At 41.3% G+C, this 23,434-nt stretch overlaps 1 protein-coding gene and 2 long non-coding RNA genes across 7 annotated transcripts; 1 reads left to right on the top strand and 2 right to left on the bottom strand.

Moving 5' to 3' along the window:
• Positions 1–782: 782 nt before the first annotated feature.
• LOC144994489 (uncharacterized) lies at positions 783–14,104 on the bottom strand. Of its 2 annotated transcripts, XR_013658046.1 has the most exons (5): positions 13,990–14,104; positions 13,600–13,687; positions 13,420–13,531; positions 7,415–7,476; positions 783–3,066 (listed from the first exon to the last, which is right to left on the bottom strand). It is a non-coding gene; the product is annotated as an uncharacterized LOC144994489 (long non-coding RNA). The 2 variants fall into 2 exon arrangements; XR_013658044.1 differs by lacking the exon at positions 13,990–14,104 and having other exon boundaries at positions 13,600–13,907.
• LOC144994487 (uncharacterized) lies at positions 13,880–17,801 on the top strand. 2 transcript variants are annotated; one of them, XR_013658041.1, is made up of 12 exons: positions 13,880–14,020; positions 14,907–15,009; positions 15,096–15,262; positions 15,423–15,486; positions 15,576–15,738; positions 15,972–16,080; positions 16,167–16,336; positions 16,410–16,615; positions 16,701–16,732; positions 16,824–17,070; positions 17,144–17,235; positions 17,306–17,801. It is a non-coding gene; the product is annotated as an uncharacterized LOC144994487 (long non-coding RNA). The 2 variants fall into 2 exon arrangements; XR_013658042.1 differs by having other exon boundaries at positions 15,378–15,486.
• Positions 17,739–23,212, bottom strand: LOC101164954 (PRELI domain-containing protein 1, mitochondrial). Of its 3 annotated transcripts, none has more exons than XM_078952436.1 (6): positions 23,073–23,212; positions 22,333–22,521; positions 21,574–21,799; positions 21,205–21,346; positions 20,272–20,350; positions 17,739–18,538 (listed from the first exon to the last, which is right to left on the bottom strand). In XM_078952436.1, the coding sequence occupies exons 2-6, from the start codon at positions 22,422–22,424 to the stop codon at positions 18,295–18,297; spliced, it is 783 nt and encodes a 260-aa protein (XP_078808562.1). In that variant the 5' UTR covers positions 22,425–22,521; positions 23,073–23,212; the 3' UTR covers positions 17,739–18,294. The 3 variants fall into 3 exon arrangements, with proteins under 3 accessions (XP_078808562.1, XP_023813024.1, XP_023813030.1); XM_023957256.2 differs by having other exon boundaries at positions 21,205–21,318; XM_023957262.2 differs by lacking the exon at positions 17,739–18,538 and adding an exon at positions 19,086–19,285 and having other exon boundaries at positions 21,205–21,318.
• Between the last annotated feature and the right edge of the window lie 222 nt (positions 23,213–23,434).

Raw genomic sequence — 23,434 nt, 5'->3', positions numbered from 1 at the left:
AGTTTATTCCAAAATCTTTTAAAAAACGGCACACCCGCGCTTGAAAGAAAGCCAAATTGATTCGTCAGGCTTACCAGGTCGGGTTCTTCTCTGTGCTCTCCGCCGTCGGAGGCCACCCATTCCAAAATTGGCAAGTTCAGGTAGGTAAATAATAGCTTATATCCAGTCATTCAATTAAAAAAGTAGAAATTAATGCTACAGATGCTGAACGCTAATCAGGTTTTAATGTAAATGAAAAAGCTGCGTCATTTTTTGTCTCTCATAGTCTATTACAGTGTTTTTCAACCAGTGTGCCGTGGGAAATTGCCCTCATTAACTGATCTAACAACTTTTTCCATCTCCAAGAGATCAGCTCTTCATCCAAACAAGCCCTGATTAAACACTAAGTAGTTGTGAATATGAAATATCGTAAAAGACTTTTTTCTTTGTTTCTTTGATTCTATTAAAGACATTTTGATAAGAACGACGGTACCGTGATTTAGCAGCAACTAAAGCTGTTTTCTGAAAATTTTTAAAAATACATGGTCATGGATGCATTCTGGTAGCTAGTTATTCACTTCTTAATCAAGAAACTAAGACTAATTGGAGCCTCATGATTTCTCATTCAAACCCCTAGTTTAATTTGCCATTAGGTCTTGCTGGTCCTAAAAAAGAATTTGGATAATTGCTAAAAGTAACACAATCCTACAATCTAAACTTTTCCTTAAAGCTACTGCTAAAACATACAAATGCTAAAATATAGTAACATCAAAGCCCCAAATGGCAAAAAGAACACCAGTAACTATGATATTCTATGAAAGTACCTCATTTATTTGTACATGATTTCTGCTTAAGAAATGACAGATGTACAACATCCACTTGCACTGTTTTCTCAAACCATAATTACATCAAAATATGGGATCTGCTTTAAACTATCTAACTATCTTTCTATACAAAGTACACCAAGCATGACCTGTAAGAAGTAAATACATTTATTGAATAAAATGCACTACTAGTATATTTCATTTTCATCTGCATCTTTGAGTCCGACTGCAGTGAGTTTTGATCAATGTGGTCGGTTATTCTGCAGTCTGACCAAGAAAATCTACAAGGGGGGGGTTCTCCTGGTCAATGGGGCACTGATCAAAGAAATAAAAAAAAAAGATCCCAGACCAGATTTAACTGATTTAAATACTACAAAACGGTACATACAAACCATTCACAGATTTGACATAAATGTCAATTTCAAACAATGTATAAGACAGTTGGCATGTTTTAATCTCTGCATAAATTCCACCGTGACTAATTGTATGAGAGTGAAATTCTGAACAACACAAATTGTACCCACATCCAACATTTGTCTTGCAAATGTACGATGAAAAGAAATAACCATATTTGTCGTTTTCTTCCAGCCAAGACCACTTAAATTTGTTTATCGTCTTCTCTAGACTGATGTCATGACCACGCTCAATAATAACGATGCCCGCCATTATTTTAACACAAATTTGATCACAAACTCTTCAGATTTGTTTGTGAAAGTTTAGCGTGGGTCCACCATTTTTGGTCTCTAGGGAATCTGTCACGCTGACCACGTGGTACAGACAGCCAATCAGAGCAGTCGACGCATCCGAAAGCAACTAAAACGTCCCGGGATTGGTCAATTAGGCCGGAAAGAGGAAGACAGAGACGGAGAAATATCAAAAATAAAGCAAAAATTCGCCGATTGACAATTTTTTCATCCGGAAAGCGATTTGTCTGTAGAGATCAGGTCTTTATTTCCTGGAAGGTACGATCGCTTTGCTGAAAAACCCGAATTTCCGGGAATACCCGGAAGACTTTCATCACTGTAAAAGGTTCAGTCTTCATAAAAGTTCGTGTTCTGTGACATTTTTAATGTGGGCACAGATTCATGGTGGCGTCCTGCAAACATTAGCTTGCCTTTCATTCATTGTGTGTTGTTAGGTGACTAATGGAAAGATTGACAGGGTTTTGGAGGAGGACATTAAAGGACTCGCTCTAAACATCGAGTCTGACACCGTTTCGTGAGTTTTCTCAGTTCCTCCTCTGCTGCAGTACAAAGTAGAGACGCTGAATAGATAAACGTGTTGTTGCTTCACTTATGTGCTTCCAAACTCCGCCTTCCTGCAGCACCACATACATCACGTGTCCCACAGACCCCACAAAGATCCCGGGGATCAAATCCCCATTCCTGGTCTTGATTCTTAAAACAACGGAAATGTTTAGTTTTGAGGTCCAAGTAAGGTTTCAGACTGGTTTTGTGTCGCTGAACGCCGTAATTGCCTTCATTCATTGCAATTTCTTAGTCTACAATTGACTCCACATCAGATTTCGGACAACAGAAATGTGCGTTGGTGGCTGAAGTGGTCCACCATCCATAAAGAGAAGAAGGTGGACCACTTCAGGGCAAACCTGCCTTTCCAGGGAGACGGGTGGAGGCGTCTGGTTTTCGACTTGCAAAACATAACTAATACATCCTTCGGATCCAGCTACATCGAGACACTGCGGATCCAGATTTGTGGACGTGAAGCCAGCGAGGGGATGTTTGTCTGCAGATTGATTGATCTTAGGTTGTCGTCTTCATCAGATGGATCCGGAGGGTGTATTTTACAGACAGGGAGTACTCAGAGGACGAGATCTTCAAAGATTTCAAGCTCCCCCTCCCCCAGAGGGCCAAAGTGAGTAGCGTCTACATACTGGACTGGTTCTGGGTTCCATCAGAACTCAAAATATTCTCTTTTTTTTTACAGAAGTAGATCCTGATGGCCCTCTGTACTGGTTCGCTGGTTCCAAATTATCTGGTGGAGGAATCTGCAGACTTTTCCTCCTTAGAATGAATGTTTTTGTCTTATCAGTTGTAAAGTTTACATTTTAACATTGTTGTAAGTTTTGTTTTGTAATAAATTCAAATTTGTTTTACAGAAGTAGATCCTGATGGCCTGAAGTGGTTCGCTGGTTCCAAGTCTGTGGTGGAGGAATCCTTCACTTTCGTCCTTTACCGTGTCCCTGAGCAGCCGCAGGGGCACCTCTCCTGCAAGACCAGAGAGCTGCACTTTTGAGATCCTTTCCCTAGAAAAATAAAAAAAGGAAATGAATCCCTATAAACTGAAGTCATGATTTACTCTAGAAAAAGCTTACACACATCTCTTCTCATCACTACTACTAAAAAACTTCTAAGTCAGCTACTAGTCTGTGAGGCTCATGTTCAGAATTATTGGGACAGTCTTACATGGCGTTTCATCTCTGAAACGGGCGTGAAAGGGCTTAAAGTGAAAGGGCGTAAAGACAACTGTGCGGGCGTATTCAGGAACTGAGTGAAGAACCTTACAACCATACAACCGCGCAGACGCAATTCTAACCGAGCGACCCCGCATTTTAAAAGTGCACTGTTGCAGTCTTAACCGAATGGCGATCCTGCGCCACGTTGGGTTTGCGCGCAGTGTTCGGGGTGTGTTTGTCACTTGGGGGCAGTGACCTTTCTGGTTGATCTGATTGGCTGCAATTTGCTGGTCAAATCCGGCGAGAGAGCGGGGGGGTTTAACTCTTGAGCTAACCCCCCCTACATACAGTACTTTCACAACCATAGGGCAGTTCAATTTTTTTATTCCTTTTTAACTTGTTCTGTCCAACAACTGAGCAAACAGATTAGAGCTGAAGGCCTTTTATGTTGGACAGGTTTTACTAGCACAAAAAGAGGTTATAAACCTCTTTTTATTGTATTATTGTTTATTTGTTATATTTAGTGTGTGTGGGGAGGGAGAGGGGAAGAATGTGGGGGGGGGGGGGGGGGGGGGTAGAAGAGAATAAAAGAGAGAGAGGTGGAGAAATTGGGGGACACAAGCGCTGATTTGAACAAGTTATTCTAAACTGTGTAACAATTATACCAGATCTGCTGAGATGACAAATATTACATCCAAAGGTGAAATTCTGACACTAAGATGGGGGGGGGGTATCTGTCCATCAATACACTATGGGTTAGGAACAGGGATGAAGCAGACAGGGAGCAGTGTGGCAGTGTGTACGTGGGGATGGAGATACAGACATGCTGCCGAAGTTAACCGTGTGTTCACAATGGGAACCAGATCCTACCCAGCCCGACCAGGAGAGGGGGGAAGAGACCCCCGGGCCATGAGCACCCCCGGCCTAACCACCCACCCACCCAGGCAGGTGCAGAGGGAGCCCCCGGGAGGCATAGGAGAACCCGGCGTGTGTGCTGCTAACATGCAGTGTGTGTGTCTAAAGTGGAAGTTAAAATTGTGAGGCGGACCAGTGAAAGATGAGCACAGATGTATCGCTGTGCCCCCCTCCACCAGACCATCCCAACAAGGCCCTTAAATGATACAAGGTTTCTAATATGCGAGTAAAAGTTGAATAGAGGGCGGGCGCCGACGCGACCCCAGAGAGAGACGCCCCCAGCGAGCCCCACCAGCATGTCCCACCCATCCAGTTCCCGGAGCCCTATGTGCAACGCTGGTTTGTGTGTGATGGCAGCATACCCTGCCACACCCACAAACTAAATGGCGGTAACCTCCCCATTGCACACTTTTTAATTATTATTTCAGATTTTTATTCTTAAATAAATGCACACATTTCTTTGAGTTAAAATGCACATTTATTCTGGTTTCAGTATTTATTTGTAGCAAATACACATACATTTGTTTAGTTTACTTATTCTGGTTTGTTTAATTAATGTCACCTATTTTTGAGTTGTCAGTGCTGAGGGTGCTACTGGTCCCTACAGATGTGGCTGAGGTTCTGCTCCTGCAGCTGTGCTGTGAGGACTGGCAAAGGAGGAGCTCAAATCTTCACAGCCTTTAAATACTCCAGTCAGACAATTGGGCAGGTGCCATGTACAGAAGCCTCCAAGGTAGGGTTGGGCCGATGGACGATATCATCGTCCATCGTGATGGGTGACTGACATCCCGATGGAGAGACCACCATCGTGATGCCACGCCCCCGCCACGTTGCGCGTCGACACCATAAGCCGCGGTTACATGTAGAAAATATCCTGATGGGATCAATGGTCGGATTAGAATCCAACCGTGTAGATGGGCCCAGAAAAATGTTTTCAGAATGTAAAAACGTTCACTAAGGTCACAATTTCGGTCGGAATAAATCATTCGCACATGCGCAGTATTCGCACATGCGCAGTTTGAAAACCGGAAGAGGATACAACTTCCGCCGAGCGGCTTTTTTTCCAAACTTTATTGAATATAACAATTCAATACAAAACGATAACAGCGCCGAGCGGCTATATACATTGACATGTCAGCTCGGTAAAATACGAGATGATCTTCTAAACTTGCTTTTAATAATGTTACGGTTATTATGAAACACCTGTTCGCTCATCATTTGAATTTTAATCCGTATGGTCAGTGCTTTTTCTGAACGTAGCCAGGATTAGCAGTATGCTAACACGGGCTAACAACATTAGCTTTGGGTGGCGCTGCATGCTGTGATAACATCAGCCTTTATTTAGTCGGGACACGACTGGAAACCCAAATCCACGTGATTGTTTGAATGTTTTCTAAGGACTGAGCGACATTTCTGCTTTGATGCTTAAACCTCTGTGTGTCTGCTGACGATCTGAGCTGTGCTCAGACACACTTTTAGACCCGGTTCTGAGTTTGATAGCTCGTCCCCCTAGAGCTGCGGGACGGATCGCAGTCTAAAATCTCCCACACATACCGCTCATGTACCCCCCCCCCCATCCCCCCATCAAACACAGAGCTGTAAATCCGCACTCCGCCGGTCCACTCCGCCAGTTAAGTGCGGGAGCGGACCACTTCTTTTCTATCTTGCTTGTTACTTTTTCTGTTAAAGTCACTTCCCTCAGTTTATACTGGATCATCGCGGATTAACCATTAGTTGGGAAATAAAATGAAAAAAGCAAAATAACGAATAGCAGTTATATAAGAACGAAAAATGCAAAAATACCCCCCCCCCCCCCCCCCCGACGATGTCATCGTCCATCCCGATGGTTGACAGCAAACATCGTCAACGGCCAATTTAGGGGACATCGCCCAACCCTACTCCAAGGTGAGAAACCAATGGACTTATTTAATGTTTATTTGCTTTGCTTCTGTTGGTCATTATTCATTTTGTTCCACTTTTGATGATTTTTCTTTTCCACTAAGAGACAAAGTTTTGTGTTTAGTCTTGTCTTTATAGTCTTTGTTAAATGTCTGTGTAGTCTATGTTAAATGTTAGTTCCCCCCCATGTTTCCCAGGTGGTCTGATCAGCCACTATATATGTTCCCTGTTGTCTCTTTGGTTAGGTCAGTATGATTCTGTTACTTGGTCTGCTCAGTCGCTTAAGTTCAAGTTAAAGTTAAGTTTGTTGCCCGAGTTAATTATGTTTCTGTTGAGCTCTTTTAAGGGCCCAGTTTGTTAATCCTTTTACATTTGAGAAAAATGAAAACTTTAATTTTTTGATAAACTTCTGTTGTCCTCTTTGGCCGCTCGATCCCTCACAGGGTGGGAGTGGGAAGGAGCAGGAGGATGGGCACAACCGGGGGAAGAAGACTCCCCCAGGGCGACCAGGGTGTCAGGAGGCGACAAGCCAGACACAGACAGAGGCCAGAGTTGCGCCAGCGCAGAGGGATAGTCAGCAAAAAAGGGGGCCCGGTGCCACCCCCGAGGGGCAGGAGGTCCAACCCCACCAATCATGCCCTGACTTCCCTAAGAGAACCCCTTAACCCAGGGGTGGGGAAACTATGGCCAGCTGTTCATTTCAGATACAGAAGATGAGGACTTTGATAGATTTTTTGGATGCTGATTGATGACTGAAAAAATTCAAAATAAATCAAAACCAACTCAGATTTGCGCTCGCTGCCTCTTTTTTTTATTTTTTAACTTGTCCTGTCCAACAGCTAGGCAGACAGATGAGAACTGAGGGCCTCTTGTGTTGGACATATTTTACTTTAACAACAGGGGTTGTTAATCTTCAGACAAACCAAAGGTATGTCTATGTATAAACCCCTTTTGTAATTGAGGCCACGCTCACTGCCTCTTTCAAACACACACCAGCGTGCACGTTTTACCGGTATGTGTTAACGTTAAATACAGGAAAAAAAGACTGATAACTGAAACTGTGCCTTTCAGTACTATTGTATTGTGAAGTTGAGGAGTGCGTTATGGGAAATAATATGGCTTTCACTGTTTGTTTGTGTGTGTATGTCTGGCAGCTCAGTGTGTGGTGTGGCTCTTTGACTATCACAGTTAGAAATTTCAGCTTTTTGTGTCAAAACTTGTTCGCCACCCCTGCATATGTTAGAGGCTTTAATAGAAAAAAAAACGGCTGATGTAACGTGGATTTAAACATTAACCACTGACCTAAAACCAAGGTAAGAAAGTGCAGCGTGTTTTTCTGTGCTGTAAGTGAAAGTATGTATGTGAAAGTCACTGCATTTGTTACCGTTTTAATCCATGTTACATCCGCCATTTGGACGCTGACTCCATCCAAAGTCTGGGAGAGTCCTGTCAAAATAAAACAGAAATATGAATAAATCAATGAGAGGATCGGACAGTGACATCTTTATTCCACAAATTATGATTTCATTATTAGGTTTGACCAAGAGTGGAGATTTATTATTATTATTATGTGTGTGTAATCATCATTTGTTTCAATATAAAAACCACTGTTGATAGAAAATGCATCTTTAGCGACCGAATGTGTCTGTTTAGTTGAGGGTTGAGTGATAGGTTCACGGACTGCCGTAAATGTAAATAACCTGCTAACACGGTGGTTTCTAAGTCGATTTTGTAGCGGCCATAGGGTGAGCAGGATGGTATAGACGGTGAAAACCGAGAGGCTATGTCTACCTACGATGACCACATCGAAAACAAAACGAAAAGGTTACTTCACAGTAGAGGCTTCACAGTAGAGGGCTGCAGTGGGATTGGGTCCCGCTGGGTCCCACAGGACCCAACGCAAATCTCGCGGGAGATGGCAGTTTGAATTGTGCTGCGGGTGGGAGCGGGCGCCCATGTTTCCATCTCTCTGACAGAGTTTGAAGCCAAAGCCCCTCCCCCGTCTTTTTACCTGCTTTTCCTCTCTACCTGTTCACCTCATCTGCAGCTGAGAGTTGTTTTTCCCGCACTCCTCAGTCTGTTCTACAAAGAGCGCAAAATAGGGTCATCGTAGGTTGACACGACAGTCGGGGCGCTCTAGTGCAAGCGCAGCACAAGGATGAAAGAGCTGTGACTCTATCTGGCAACACTGAGCGGGATAAGGAAACGCATGGTGTTCTGGGGCCTCATTTATAAAACTTTGCGTAGGATTTGCGTCAGAAGTGGCGTACGGATGAAACATAGGACGTGCGTACGCACAGAAATATTCGGAGTTATAAAACCGTGCGCACGCACATCCTACGCATCTTTCCCTTAATAAATCACAACCAATTCTAAATGCTGCGCAGCTTTTGCGGCCTCATCACACGCCCATAGTTGCCCATAAATAGTCCGTGAAACGCCCACAAATGAATATTCATTGATTGCGAAACCATGCCAAACACGGAGAGAAAATCAAAACAACGTAACTTCACTCAATGTGAAGTAGAAGTTATCGTTGGCGAGGTGGAAAAGAGGAGAATAATGTTGTTTGGAGGGCACAGTGTGGGCATTATTAATGCCAAAAAGGCACGTGAGTGCAGACAGCGGCAGACGCCGAAAATGCTGCAGCCTCACAACCTTGGACCGTGGCCGAAATAAAAAAGAAAAGGTCGGACATCAAAGTCAAAGCAAAAAAACGTCTAGCGCTGTACACGGGGGTGGGGTGGGGGGGGGGGGGGGGGCACCGGAGCTGACCCCTCCTGATGAGAGACTGGCGGCAATAATTGGGGAATCCCTTTTAAGTGGAGTGGTGACTGAGGCGCAGGGGGACACCGACGCGCCAGATGCACGGGGTGACACACCCCCAAAAGCCTGAAGAGGAAGTCGGAACCGGCTCATAAGCCACTCGTCCTCGTTTGCCAACAAGTCTCCTTGCTGTCTAAAGATGCGTTCACTCCGAATTCTTCCATTTGCCACATCTTCTAAGAGCTCAAGATCAGCCATTGTGCGTCATTACGCATTGTGATGGGGCATTTTATTTCCATCCATTTAATTACATCTGACAAGCTACAGATGTCGGGAATAATCGACGTGGAAATGGGAAATTGATCAGCGCAAATGTAATTTCTTGTTGCTTTCTGAATGGTTGAGACATACGCCATACATTGTTTTATGAAAAATAAAACAAACTAAAGGCATATGCATGAATACCATAATTCTGTAGCTTATGAAGAAATATTTTACTATGAAAACAACTTTCCCCAGTGGAGAATTAATGCATCTCTCTCTATCTATCCATCTGTCTGTCTAATTGCACCTATATCTGCTCCACCAGACGGACACATTGACGGGAATATCAGTTGTGTACATTATTTCGTTCTGTTAACTATATTATTTATATTATTTATGAGGATGAATTGCACAACATGCCAATATTGCAGAACATGTTTCACTTTTCTTTTTGCAAATAAGTGTTCATTTGAATTTCTGTTGTAATTTTCGTTTGATATTTTTATTTGTTTCACTGCTGATCGATCAAACGTGTTCGTGTAGGCTGTTAATTGTAAGACTTGCTTTGTGAAGTCTTCATGTTATTTCTGAGAGGCAGTATTGTCATTTTCACTTTCACGTGTTTCTTCCATCTGCCGACGGTGTCGCCGTTTCTCCTTTCACCCGTTTTTGTGCGTACGCCTGGGTCAGAGTTTGCGTGAAGGACCGCACATTTTCCCGTCAAGTTTGCTTTTTATAAATCTCAATTATTGCGTAGAGAGTGGCGTACGCCTTCTTTTGTGCGTACGCAACGTTTATAAATGAGGCCCCAGATCTGCATGCTGATGCCCCACTGAGGCGCAAAACAGCAAAAACTGGAAAAGGCTGAAGCTAAAAAGTATTTTTCCATCAGGAAAAAAATAATTCATAGATTTTCATCTCTGTTGAACCATTAATGTTTTTTTCCTCCATAAATTCAAGTGACTTTGACCTGCATCTGTACCAGGTGGTTCAGCGCGCTTTAAGAGATTTAACCGCTGGCTTCAGAGGGACATCACTTTAAGAGGAAGAACTTTACTGTCCAAAGCTGAAGGAATCTCCAGATTGACATATCCAGCACTTGCTCTCAATGTCAACACATCCATTCTTAAAACCGTGGATAAAATGCTCTACAAATTTATTTGGAAAAATAAAACTCATTACTACATTAAAGATAACGTGCTTTTGAACACAATAGACACAGGAGGACTTAATGTCTTAGATTTCACCACCTTAAATTACACTTTTAAGATCAATTGGATTAAGAAATTTCTTAGCAACCCAGATTCCTTATGGAATTTTATTCCAAACTATTTATTTGCTAAACTCGGTGGACTCCCTTTTCTTCTCCAATCTAACTATAACATTCAAAAGTTGCCCATTAAATTTGCAAATTTTCCCAAACAAATGCTTCTGGCCTGGTCCCTAATCTATAAACATTCATTTTCTCCTCACAACTTTCATATCTGGAATAAAACTAATATTTTATACAAAAATAAATCTTTATTCTTCCCCTACTGGTTTCAAAATAATATACTCTATGTAAATCAACTTTTTAACTCAGAAGGGTGTTTAATGTCATACAATCAATTTTTAACCACTTATAATATTCCAGTTACCCCCAAAGAATTTGCAGTAGTCATGGATGCTATTCCTGAAGGTATTATAATCAGTGATGAAAGTCAGGCAAGGAAAAAATCCCTGAACTTTTCTTTGAGCGATATGGCGGGCACAGAGCGAAATTTTGGAAAAATACGTGGTCTTAGATGCATTCTGGTGCATTCTGGCAGCTAGTTATTCACTTCTTTATCAAGAAACTAAGACTAATTGGAGCATCATGATTTGTCATTCAAACCCCTAGTTTGACTCTCCATTAAGGACTTGCTGGTCCTAAAAAAGAATTTGGAAAATTGCTCAAAGTAACACAATCCTACAATCTACGCTTTTCCTTAAAGCTGCAAAACATACAATTGCTAAAATATAGTAACATCAAAGCCCCAAATGGCAAAAAGAACACCAGTAACTATGATATTCTATGAAAATACCTCAGTTATTTATACATTATTTCTGCTTTAGAAATGACTGATGTACAACATCCACTTGCACTGTTTTCTCAAACTATAATTACATCAAAATATGGGATCTGCTTTAAACTATAATTCTATAACATAATACATCAATTCTTTAACACCAATACTAAGTAATCTGGGAAATATCAAAACAAACATACAAACTAAACTAAACATTGTAAACATTATTTTTTAAGGGAGTGCGGGTCCAAACCATCAAATACTTATAATTAATGTTAACTATACTGAACTAAATCATGGTAATTAGGAAATACAAATAAATTAGATAGAGAAATGTATTCAAAATAAAAACTGAAACTCAAAACTAAAATTGAAATTATTTCAAAATGTGGTTTTGAGATTATTTTACACAAAAAAGTATTTGACCTACACTACCTTAAAAATCTTTTTTTTTTTTTTTCCAGCCAAGACCACTTCAATTTGTTTTTTATCGTCTTCTCACAACTGAGGTCGTGACCACGCTCAATAATGACGATGCCTGCCATTATTTGAACACAAATTTGATCGCAAACTCTTCAGATGTGTTTGTGAAAGTTTAGCGTGGGTCCGCCAGTTTTGGTCTCTAGGGAAGCAAGTCACGCTGACCACGTGGTGCAGACAGAGCCAATCAGACCCGTCGACGCATCCGAAAGCAACTAAAACGTCCCGTATGTTGGTCAATTAGGCCGGGAAGACGAAAGATGGCCACGACCATAGAGGAAGCGATCTGCGGAGAAATATAGAAAATAAAGCTAAAATTAGCTGATTTCAGACCATTTTCTAATCCGGAAAGCGATTTGTCCGTAGAGATCAGGTCTTTATTTCCCGGAAAGTACGTTCGGTTTGCTCAAAAACCCGGATTTCCGGGAATTCCCGGAAGACTTTCATCACTGATAATGTTATTTAAAGGTCTTGTACACCCTTTACCCTCACGTTCAGTCTCTTTATTTGAAACCAATATTGGCAAGACCTGCTTTACTACGAGAACGTCTATAAAAAAACAAGATCACTGTTTCAGAGAGATATTGCAGTTGTTCCCTATGTAACCCACTATTGGGGAAAATTTGCCCCAGATATTGAATGGAAGAAAGTTTGGACTTTATCCTCTAAATATTTTATTTCAAATAAATCCCAGGATGTTTGCTTTAAACTTCTTCACAGATGCTACCCAGCCAAATCCTCACTACACATAGACATTGATAAAAACTGCTCCTTCTGTAAATTAGATACTGAAACAATTATACATAAATCTTTTCTGGAAATGCCCCCAAAGAGGAACTTTTTGGAAAGACTTTACCTCTTTTGTTCAATGTAAAATTTATAAAAAATTTGATTTGGTATACAAGAATATATTATTTGTTTTTTTATAATGTTAATAATTCACTAATAAGGGAATACTATTTAATTAACCTTTTATTAATACTAGCCAAATTCCATATTCCTGAATGCAAATTTTCTGGAAAAAAAAAAAACCTTATTCAAACTTTTTATGATTGAGATAAGCCAATCTATCAGAACAATAAAATTTTTCTTCCAACCTCAGAGCTATAAGAATCTTTGACACCCTGGAATTTTTTAAATGTATAGAATAGCAACTTCTGCTTTTACTGCTCTTGTTTATAATCTTTTTTTCCTCCTTTGTTCTTTATGTTCCCCTGGCACATTTTGTTACTCTTTTTTAATCTATGTACTTAAAAACTGACTTGCTTTTGTATCCTGTATATCTTCAATAAAGTTTTAAAGAAAAAAAAGAATGTAAGAGCAGGCTGCGCCATTTTGTTCGTGCTGTAACCGTTCTGACGTACAAGGTTAATAAAAGCTGTTTGACCACCGCCCGTCTGAGGAGCTTCTTTGCGGCCACTACAGTATCAACACAAATACGTGTTTCATTTTTCCTGCGGGGCGGGAGTGTAACGAATACATTACGGGATTGGTCAGAAATTCGGCGGGCGGGATGAAGAAAATAGTCCCGCGCAGGGCTCGACTTCACAGCATGTGATTGGTCACCATCATGAAGTGACCCATCTTTACAAAATTAATCTAGATTTACCATCGAAATTACAGTGATATACATATATTCTAATACTATTTCATAGTCTTACCTGTATAATATGTAAACAAAGGCAGAGTTTTTATGATATCCAAAGACAGAAGGGTGAGGTTTACATGGAACAACTCGTTCGCCAGTGTTAGCTAATTTGACACATTACGCTATTAACAAACAGGAAGGTCGTTTGAGCATTAGCATCTTGGCTATACTATAGTGACGTACCAGCTAGGTTGTAGCATTGGTGTCAGAAGTGGAATCCTTCGCCGATGCCAGTGGCGGTTTCTGACAGTGCCAGGCCAGGGCGGCACTTCACTGGGAGAGGCGTATCCCGTGTCTGCGGTGTAACACAGACGGACATGAGAAATTCTACATGGAGACTATCAGCCATTATTTTTCACTTACCTGCAACAGCACACATTTAACTCTCTTAGTAGAGAGTAGGCAGACGTGGAACATCGCACCCATCTCTTCATCCTCTCCCCTCTCCTTACTTATGGTGCAAAAATAAATAAATAAATAAATAAATAAATAAATAAATAAATAAGGATGAAATAACTAAGAGTAAAACAACGTAAACCAGTCACATGAAAAATAATTAGGCAGAAAAAAACTGTGTTTAACCCTATTTCGACGAGAGCAGGCAATGGGGATTATTTCCCACAATCCCCCTCTCCGACACAACGTGCACGTGACCACCGCCCTCTGCTGCAAGACACTTGCGCCCACCACACCTCTTTGAGGTAGTCTTTGGAACATAACAAGTCAAAAAATTCGAGAGGGGGCGCAACTCACCGGTGGCTGGCTGAATCACACACTAACACAGGTAATTGGGAATCTTTCACTCTAACAATCAACTCTAGGCCGCAGCAGATGCGCGTTCCCGTCATAAAGACGGAGCTGTGTCAGAAGGAAGCGGAGGGGGAGGCAGCAAGGAGTGCAGTTTACATTACGCAACACCTGAATCATCGGTGCTGTTGGATCACTCAGCAGCTCATGTTAATAATGTCATTATTTACTAATTATTGTAGATATTTTCATTAAGATTCTTTTCTGTGGTTTAGTTGGTGTTAATATTTGACAAAAACACAGCAGGTAATGCGGGAAAACAGCTGCACTTTATGAGACCATAAATAATTGATCTTTTTTTATTGATTGTGGTCTTTTGGAGGATTGTTAATGTTGGTGTTGCACAAAATTAGGGAAATGCCAAATATTTTTGGAGGAATCTCACTGATGGGTACTATGATTTAGTTTGTAATGTTTTATAAGACCACCGGCCACCCCAGCCGTATCTAAAACCGCCACTGACCCTGATGGTGGTGCTGCCACTCACGTGGAGACAGTTTGATTCTGCTGGCTGGGCACATACTGGCACGGAACTGTGTCAGTAGGTTACAGATGTGCGAACCCAGTTAGACTGTTACACGGTCAGGTGGTTGGAACCCAGAATTGTGAGCACGAGTCTTCAGCCAGTGTGTTCATGTGTTTTGCTGTTTGTGTTGTTTGGTTCTCAGCTATGTGAGGGTTGTGGGGTTACTTAACTTAACCCTCTAGGTGGGGGCACTGTAGCGACCTGGGGGTTAGCCCCGCCGTCAGCCCCTAAGACTCATGAGAAGTGGAGAATCTTGGTGAGAAAACCATGTGTGAGATGGCTGGGAACAGAAGTGAAGTCCATGCTGTTTGGCTCATTTTCCTTATCCTCCCCCCAGAGGCTGTCCGGAGTCGTGCGGTGTATGGGGCACGGACAGCTTTCTCTTGGAGTCATCAGCAAGGCTCCCTACGCCATTAAAGCAAGTCTTACAATTAAAAAAAGTATAAATCAATTTAAAAATTATGCTATATAGTCATGTTTTTGTGTAAGTGTGAATCTGGCCTCCTTTTTTGTCTCTAATGTCAAGGTGCGCTTGACAAAATGCGGAAGTGACGTTGATGACTAGAGGCGGGAAAGATGACCTTTTGGCTAAGGCTAACAACCCAAGGAAATCGTGTTTCGCAAATATCAGCGGGGATGTTTTTCTGTCTTTACGCCGTTGGAAGCCACCTCTTCGACAACTGGCAAAAAGAGGTAGGTAAAGATCGGATCATTCAACTAAAAAAAGTAGAATTTGGTGCTAATGTTACTAACGCTAACCAGGTTGTAATGTAAATGAAAAAGTGGCGACATTCTTGTCTCATTATAGTCGATCTAAGTGGACCATCTTAGTTTTGTTTGGGTTTTACCGCAGAACCTACATTATCTGAAATCAACACATCGTCACGGAGCCTGAAAATGTCTCTTTTGAAGTCCAGGTACAGTTTTAGTCCTGTTTGTGTTGCTGAACGCCGTATTTTCCTTCCTTCCTTCATTGCTATGTCTTTTGTCTACAAATCCACGTCAGATTTTGTATGATTAAGAAGGCCCACCTGTGGTTGAAGTGGTCCACCATCCAGACCGAGACCAATGTGGACAATTAAGGTCCCCCATGGCCTCGTAGCTGGGGTTGGGTGGAACAAACTAGAGTTCAACTTGGATCCAACTACCTGGAGTCGCTTTGGATCCAGGTTTGTAGACGTGAAGCCGGCGAGGGGGTGTTTGTCCGGGTTTTCTTTTTCTAGGGGGGGCTTGCAAAAATTGAGACTGCCATAAACCAACCATCATAAAAATTTCTGTTGGATTATTCAACCTTGTGGTTTTGTAATAACCATAATTTTTGCTGCAGTACAAAGTAGAGACGCTGAATAGATAAACATGTTGTTGCTTCACTTATGTGTTTCCAAACTCCGCCTTCCTGCAGCACCACAAACATCTCCTGTCCCGCAGACCCCATAAAGACCCCGGGGATCAAATCCCCATTCCTTGTCTTTATTCTTAAAACAACAGAATTGTTTTCTTTTGAGGTCCAGGTAAGGTTTCAGACTGGTTTTGTGTCACTGAACGCCGTAATTGCCTTCATTCATTGCAATTTCTTTGTCCACAATTGACTCCACAGAAATGTGTGTCGGTGGCTGAAGTGGTCCACCAGCCAAAAGAAAAACAAGGTGGACCACTTCAGAGCCACATTTATATTGGACATGGGGGAACGTTGGGGAAAGGAGATCTTCAACCTGGCCGAATTTACATCATCTTCGTTTGGATCCAGATATGTGGAGACACTTGAAGGTATTGTGCATTCTCTCATTGTAATATAAATAAAATTTATATATAAATATCTGTCTTTTGTTGTGATTGGTAGATTGGCGATGGTTTAGTTTATTCTAAAAAAATGTAAAAAACGGCACACCCACGCTTGAAAGAAAGACGAAATTGCAGTTGACAAGAGGCGGTAAAGACGACCGGCAAACGGACATTCTACAAAAATGTTTCGTCAGGCTTACCAAGTCGAGGTTTTCTGTGCTCACCGCCGTCGGAGGCCACCCATTCCAAAATTGGTGGGTTCAGGTAGGTAAATAATAGCTTATATCCAGTCATTGGATTGTCCAACCGTGTGGTTTTGTAATAACCATGATTTAAATATTCTCCATAGATGTCAAGTTAAAAGGTTCAGTCTTCATAAAGGTTCGTGTTCTGTGACATTTTTAATGTGGGCACAGATTCATGGTGGCGTCCTGCAAACATTAGCTTGCCTTTCATCATTGTGTGTTAATAGGTGACAAATGGAACCACAGACAGGGGTTTGGACAAGGACATTAAAGGACTCGTCCTAAACATCGAGTCTGACACCATTTGAGTTTTGTCAGTTCCTCCTCTGCTGCAGTACAAAGTAGAGACGCTGAATAGATAAACGTCTTGTTGCTTCACTTATGTGCTTCCAAACTCCGCCTTCCTGCAGCACCACATACATCTGTCACGCAGACCCCTTATGATCCAGCTACATGGAGACACTGCGGATCCAGGTTTGTGGACGTGAAGCCAGCGAAGGTACGTTTGTCTGCAGATTGATTGATCTTAGCTTGTCATCTTCATCAGATGGATCCGGAGGGTGTATTTTACAGACGGGGAGTACTCAGAGGACGAGATCTTCAATGATTTTTAAGCTCCCCCTCCCCCAGTGGGCCAAAGTGAGTAGAGTCTACATACTGGACCGGTTCTGGTTTCCATCAGAACTTGCATGTTACCTTTGTTTTACAGTAGTAGATCCTGATGGCCCGCAGAGTCTGCTGGTTGTCTCTACCTGCTGGATCAACCCCACCAACAGCTGCATGAGAAGAATGACTGTAAAGTCCCCCCCCCAACAATGACTGCACAGAGGAATCTGCCCCCACCATTACACCATTTCAGAGTCACCTCATCAAGAACTGTTATCAGATCCAGGGAGAACGCTGGAAGATCAACTGATAGCAGAGAGTCGGGGCCAGGATAAAGTAGCACATGTCTTCAAAATGAATGGACCTGTTGGATCAAACTGTTTCCTGTTGAAAGTAGAGTAGATGTTTACAGAGTTCTGCAGGATCAGGTTTTGGTTTCTGACATTTTGCTTTGTTACATTTTTTTTTTTAAATTGACGTTGGGATCTTAATGTTTTTGTATCGAGTGATTTGTTGAATGATTTGCACTTCAGGGCCTCTGTATTATATTCTTTATTTCTGTCTGACAAACACATTAAAACAAAGAATTATAATAACAATTCATTTGCATGAGCTGATCATTAAACATGCTAGAGTCTCAAAAGTACATTTAACTCATATTTTATTAGAATTTAACACAAAAATAAACATTCAGTCAGAACTATCACGCATTGACATGTTTACACTATTGCACATGAGTTGGGTCACTACACAGGCGTTCTGAGCTGACTTTCATATAAACCACTAGTGTTGTGATTGTCAGTTATGCTTTCTAACCATCTGTCCACTGCAGTGTTTTGTGATGGTTCTGCTCCTTCAGAGTCCTGATGTGATCTAACACTCATTTGGTTTGTACTTGTTAGTCCAGATTGAAATAAATGTGCGTTAGTTCAAAGATTCAGTCAAATCTGAACTTTGAGTCAGCAGAACGGCCGTCCGTCATGAGCAGCTTCAACCTGCAGCACATTAGGCCTTAAACGGAAGCTTTCATAGCTTCAAAATGTCCAGCTGCTGTCTGAGGCAGACGGTTTTTTAAAAAGAGACTTGTATATTTTAAAGCTTAGAGACACAAAATATACTTAAAAAAGAAAAGAGGTGACGAGGTAATTCAACAGATGCTGGTTGAAACCACAGAGCAGCCCAGGTCCCAGCGTGATCAGACGCCACCGTCACCATCCGACATACTGCTGGGGTTTCTGTGGGGTGGCGGCGGCTGAGGCCAACGTCTTGGCTGCCTCTTTGGCTTTCTCTGAGGCGTCCTTTACCGTGTCCCTGAGCAGCCGCTGGGGCGCCTCTCCTGCAAGACCAGAGAGCAGCACTTTTGAGATCCTTGAGATAAACAGTTAGAAAACCTGCTACCTTTAGGCTTTTGCTGTATTATTTGTGTGACTTCTTTTATTTTAAACCAAACAAGAGAAAGAATCTGGGATCTTGAGAGTACCTTACAGCTTAATCTATGACTTCACAGTGACCAAAAATTCTCATGTAGCAGCTCATGCAGAGCTGACACCTTTAAAAACAGAGCACAAAATACACTATTTTGTTTTTTAGACTTCTTAAAAGCTAGAAAATATATTTTTTAAATGTGAAATGGGGTTGATTCTGCAGTTTTGATGTCAGAGGATGGTCAGGGGAACCGTCCGCATGCAAACACAGCTTTTCCTTCAGAATGGTCCCACATCACAGCAGCCTTCCTTGCCATGCTGGCAGAACAACACACAAACTAAATGAACCATACAAGGAATCTCTAAAGGGAGGAGGAAGAACAAAGCACTGCACAGACCTGATAAAAGGAACCACAACAATTCCACATTTTATTGTTGCTTTTGGAACCAAAAATAAAAAAAGGAAATGAATCACTATAAACTGAAGTCATGATTTACTATAGAAAGAGCTTACACACATCTCTTCTCATCACTACTACTAAAAATCTTCTAAGTCAGCTACTAGTCTGTGAGGCTCATGTTGGGAATTATTGGGACAGTCCTACTGCAGCAGATCCCAGCAGACGTACTCACCACAACGCTCAGCCTGATGCCGAGTCCTGCAGTGCCATCAGCAGAGGCATTAGGACAGAACCGTGACAACAGAAGAAGATCCTCACTCATTAAACACTCTTCTGCCAACTCAAATCAACCACTTTTACAGAGTTGGTAGTTCACAGTCCCCCTTAGCACCTTCTGTAACTGGCTTCAAAGCAGACATCTTCTGCTTTAAGCTAGAAGTGATGTCAAACTTTTCTAGAGAGACGGGTCAGGACGGGGGATTGCAACCCCTCCATTGTACCCTTCCATTGTGGCTCTGTGGTTAAAGAAATGAAAACGTTTTTCATTTAAAAAAGTTACTGTAAAGTAAAAGTAAGTAGCAGGGTAAAACAACTTTAAACTCAAACTTTATTCAACTAGTTGCCAAACAGTTGAAGGATGGTCCGCATCACACGTCAAACTAAACACTTTGACAGAGTTTTGAGCAGAGCACTGTGTAGCACAGAAAGTCATTCGGAAGTCAGTAAATTCAAGGATTTTAAGTAGAAAAATACGGTAAGGGTCACTCAAGTAGCTTTGATTCAATTTTAGGTTCCAGACGTAGAAATTTCTGGCTGAGATGAAACACAAACGGTAAAAACTGTTTCCTTATTTCTTTTTTAATTACGGCTGATGTCACACTGCTAATACATTTGTTCCATTGAGATGAACTATGTGACACAGGGTCTCTTATTTTGAACGAAAGGTTATGTAAACCTCTGTCAAAAATATTTCATTTTTGAAAAAAAGGCTATTATGTCTTTATATTTATCTTTTTAATTCAGAAAAAGCAACTTTATATTTTTTCCCCAATAGTAACAATAACATAAAAGAAATCAGTGTCTTCCTTTTCTACAGGGTGAAGTCTCCTACCGGGTTGTAGTGAGTGAGTGTGTGTGTGTGTGCGTGTGTGAGGAATGGCTCTGTGAGTGCAGGTTGCAGACTCAAAGGTTGGGGGTTTTCTGTGATGTTTGTTTCCTAAATAAAGCGAGAAGCCGTGACGTACCTTGCAGGTTGGTCAGTGCGTACTCCAGGCCTTTCAGGGCTTTCACCTGGTTGCTCTTGAAACGGGCCAATCCAAACTCCTAAGAGAACGGCAAAGCAGAAGGATATATTAAAGACAACGGTCTCAGAATCACTTTCACTTCTGCTGTTCAAACCATCAACTTCTGTATCTTGTTCACAGGTTCCAGCTTTTCGCTGCATGGAGTTCTCTGACCGATTCTTTTAGTCCAAACATCACTGTTGGCCTCCATCTTCCCTCGCTATATCGCGGTTCACCTTTTGCTAATTTGTTTTCAGTGCACTTTCTCCTCCCTCCCCCTCTAAATAATGTCCACACTGATCTTCATCTGACCTGTTAGTCACTCAGAAATGCTGTTTATTTACGGTCTGTAACTTGTATTTGTAACTGTACACAAATAGTTTCTGTGTTCTTCTGGAAGGATCCTGATCTGCCTCATCTGAATGATGAAGGACTTAGAAAAGGTCTTCAGAGGTTGTCCTACCTCCTACTGCTGCTCTTTTAAGTAAGTCGAAATCTAAGTGGACTTTTCTTTTGTTTACCTTTAAATTATTGATTCTGTAAGTTAACAGAATCCTTTTACTCCTTATTGGTGACCATTTCATTTCAGTTTCAGAGGAGGCTTTAACATCAGAAACAGTTATTGGACACAATATCCTTATTTTTAAGATAACACGTTGACGTTGAATAGAATAAGAAAGACGTCTGGTGCCACTTTTATAAAAAATCAGTCAAAGTCTAATTTTTAATTTAAATCCCAGCTGGATTTTAGTGTCTGTTAGTAAACTGAGAGGAAAACATCCCATAAAGGAATCAAACTAGTTATGATGTAAGAAAACAGCTTCAAGCATCTTCATGTGCTGCTTTACGTTGTGTTCGGGAGGCTTGAAGGACGTTTTTCTCAGTTTCTGTCACCTGAATGGGTTTGGAGAAGCCATAAATGCTGGAGGATATCCACGCCTCCCGTTTCAGCTGTGTGGTGGCCGGATGCTCCACCGACTCCAGGAAAACGCAGCGCTCCTCTACAGACTGATGAGACGACAGCAGAGACAGCAGGCTGTGAAAGCCGCTTCATGTGATCACTTTTGTGTCAAATAATTATAGCAACATGCAGATAAAGCAGGCTTCTAGAAGACAGAGTTTGGCAGCACAAAGTACAAACAAAGCTTTGATTGAATGTGACCAAATGTTTAAACTAGAACAAACATTTTAAAAGCAGAGATAATTTCACACAAAATGAGGCGATTGAACCAGAAGGACACGAAAGCATGAGAGCGTCCTCACCATGAGAGTGGTGTGGTTGAGGTTCCAAGTGTACGTGGTCAAACTCCGCTCCACAGGATCTACGATGGAGTCCTCCACGATGTATACGGAGCGAGACATGCCGGCAGGGAAGAGCCGCTCCGCCCAGCGCGGCAGCCGGTTGGTTTTCATCAGGAGGCGTCTGGAGAGGAGCCGGTGGTCCGCCGTCAGCTCTCGGTAAACCACATCCTCTGTGAGAACATGGGTGCTGCGGGACACACAAACACATTAGTGGTATTGGTAAAGAAATGCATCAAATAAAGCAAAATCTCCTCACCTGACCTTGTGCTCTGAGCTATTTGTACTTCCCTGTTATATTTTCTCACTTCTCTCTTCTAATAATGGGTGACACTTTGTCACTTCTAAGTGAGGCTAGAGTTTGCCATTATTTCATACAGCAAGTAATTTAATAAAAATGAACTGCATTCAGCAGAAACATTCTATCTTTTCTCTGATTTTACACAAGATAACTTAAAATCTTTTAACATAGGGATGTAAATCAGATGTATCTTAAATATATCAGTGGAGTCTGTGAAACTCTAGACATTAAATGACAGAAAGATATAGGTGACTAAAACACTGCTGAGCTGAAACTTTCACTGATTAAAGCTAGTTTAAAGAATTATAGCCACTTAGATCAACATGTGAAGGTTAGTATTATAAAAACAATTAAACAGATATCCCTAATTTTGGAGCTGTGATGCTAAACATCTCTACATGCATGATGTGTGGCGTCCATACCTGAATGGGTTCGGGTACCTCTGCCAGAAAGCAGACACCACGTGATCCCAAGTGCTTTTGATGTCTATGTTGCTACAAAAATACTTGACCATTTTTCTGGCAGTGATGTACACACTGGTCTGAATGTTGTTTTTCTGTAAAAAACACTAAAAATCTGGACGCTGACTCCATCCAAAGTCTGGGAGAGTCCTGTCAAAATAAAAAAGAAATATGAATAAATCAATGAGAGGATCGGACAGAGTGACATCTTTATTCCACAAATTATGATTTCATTATTAGGTTTGACCAAGAGTGGAATTTTATTATTATTATTATTATTATTATTGTTATTATTCTTATTAATATTATGCATGTGTGTGTAATCATCATTTGTTTCAATATAACCCCCTGTTGACAGAAAATGTATATTTAGCCACCAAAGGCGTCTTTTTAGTTGAGGGTTGAGTGATAGGTTCACGGACTGCCGTAAATGTAAATAACCTGCTAACACGGTGGTTTCTAAGTCGATTTTGTAGCGGCCATAGGGTGAGCAGGATGGTATAGACGGTGAAAACCGAGAGGCTATGTCTACCTACGATGACCACATCGAAAACAAAACGAAAATGTTACTTCACACCATATGATTGGTCACTATCACGAACTAAGTGACCCATTTTTCAAAAATTAATCTAGATTTACCGTCGAAATTACAGTGATATATATATATATATATATGTTCAATTACTATTTCAGAGTCTTACCTGTGTAAAATGTAAATAAAGGTGGAGTTTTTGTAATATCCAAAGACAGAAGGGTGAGGTTTACATGGAACAACTCGTTCGCCGGTGTTGGCTAATTTGACACATTACGCTGTATTAACAAACAGGAAGGTCGTTTGAGCATGCGTCAGAATTATTTTCAAAGTAATACTATTTCCGGGTAAAATATAAAAAACTTACAAGTTCAAGTGACCTTTTCTGTAGTTGATTACAAGATATACCTTTGCAAACTCCATCATCAACATTTCTTAAAAAATAGTAATGATTTTAAAATTTTGTAGAATAATTATCTAAAAATGCTATCTTTGATAAATCTCTTCTAGATTCCCATTGATATGATCCTA

The sequence above is a fragment of the Oryzias latipes genome, chromosome 1 (genome assembly GCF_053564925.1).
Source record: "Oryzias latipes strain Hd-rR chromosome 1, Olatipes_Hd-rR_3.1".
Classification (NCBI taxonomy): Eukaryota; Metazoa; Chordata; class Actinopteri; order Beloniformes; family Adrianichthyidae; genus Oryzias; species Oryzias latipes.
Note: the sequence above shows the minus strand (reverse complement) of the source record. Positions and strands in the feature narration are given on the sequence as shown.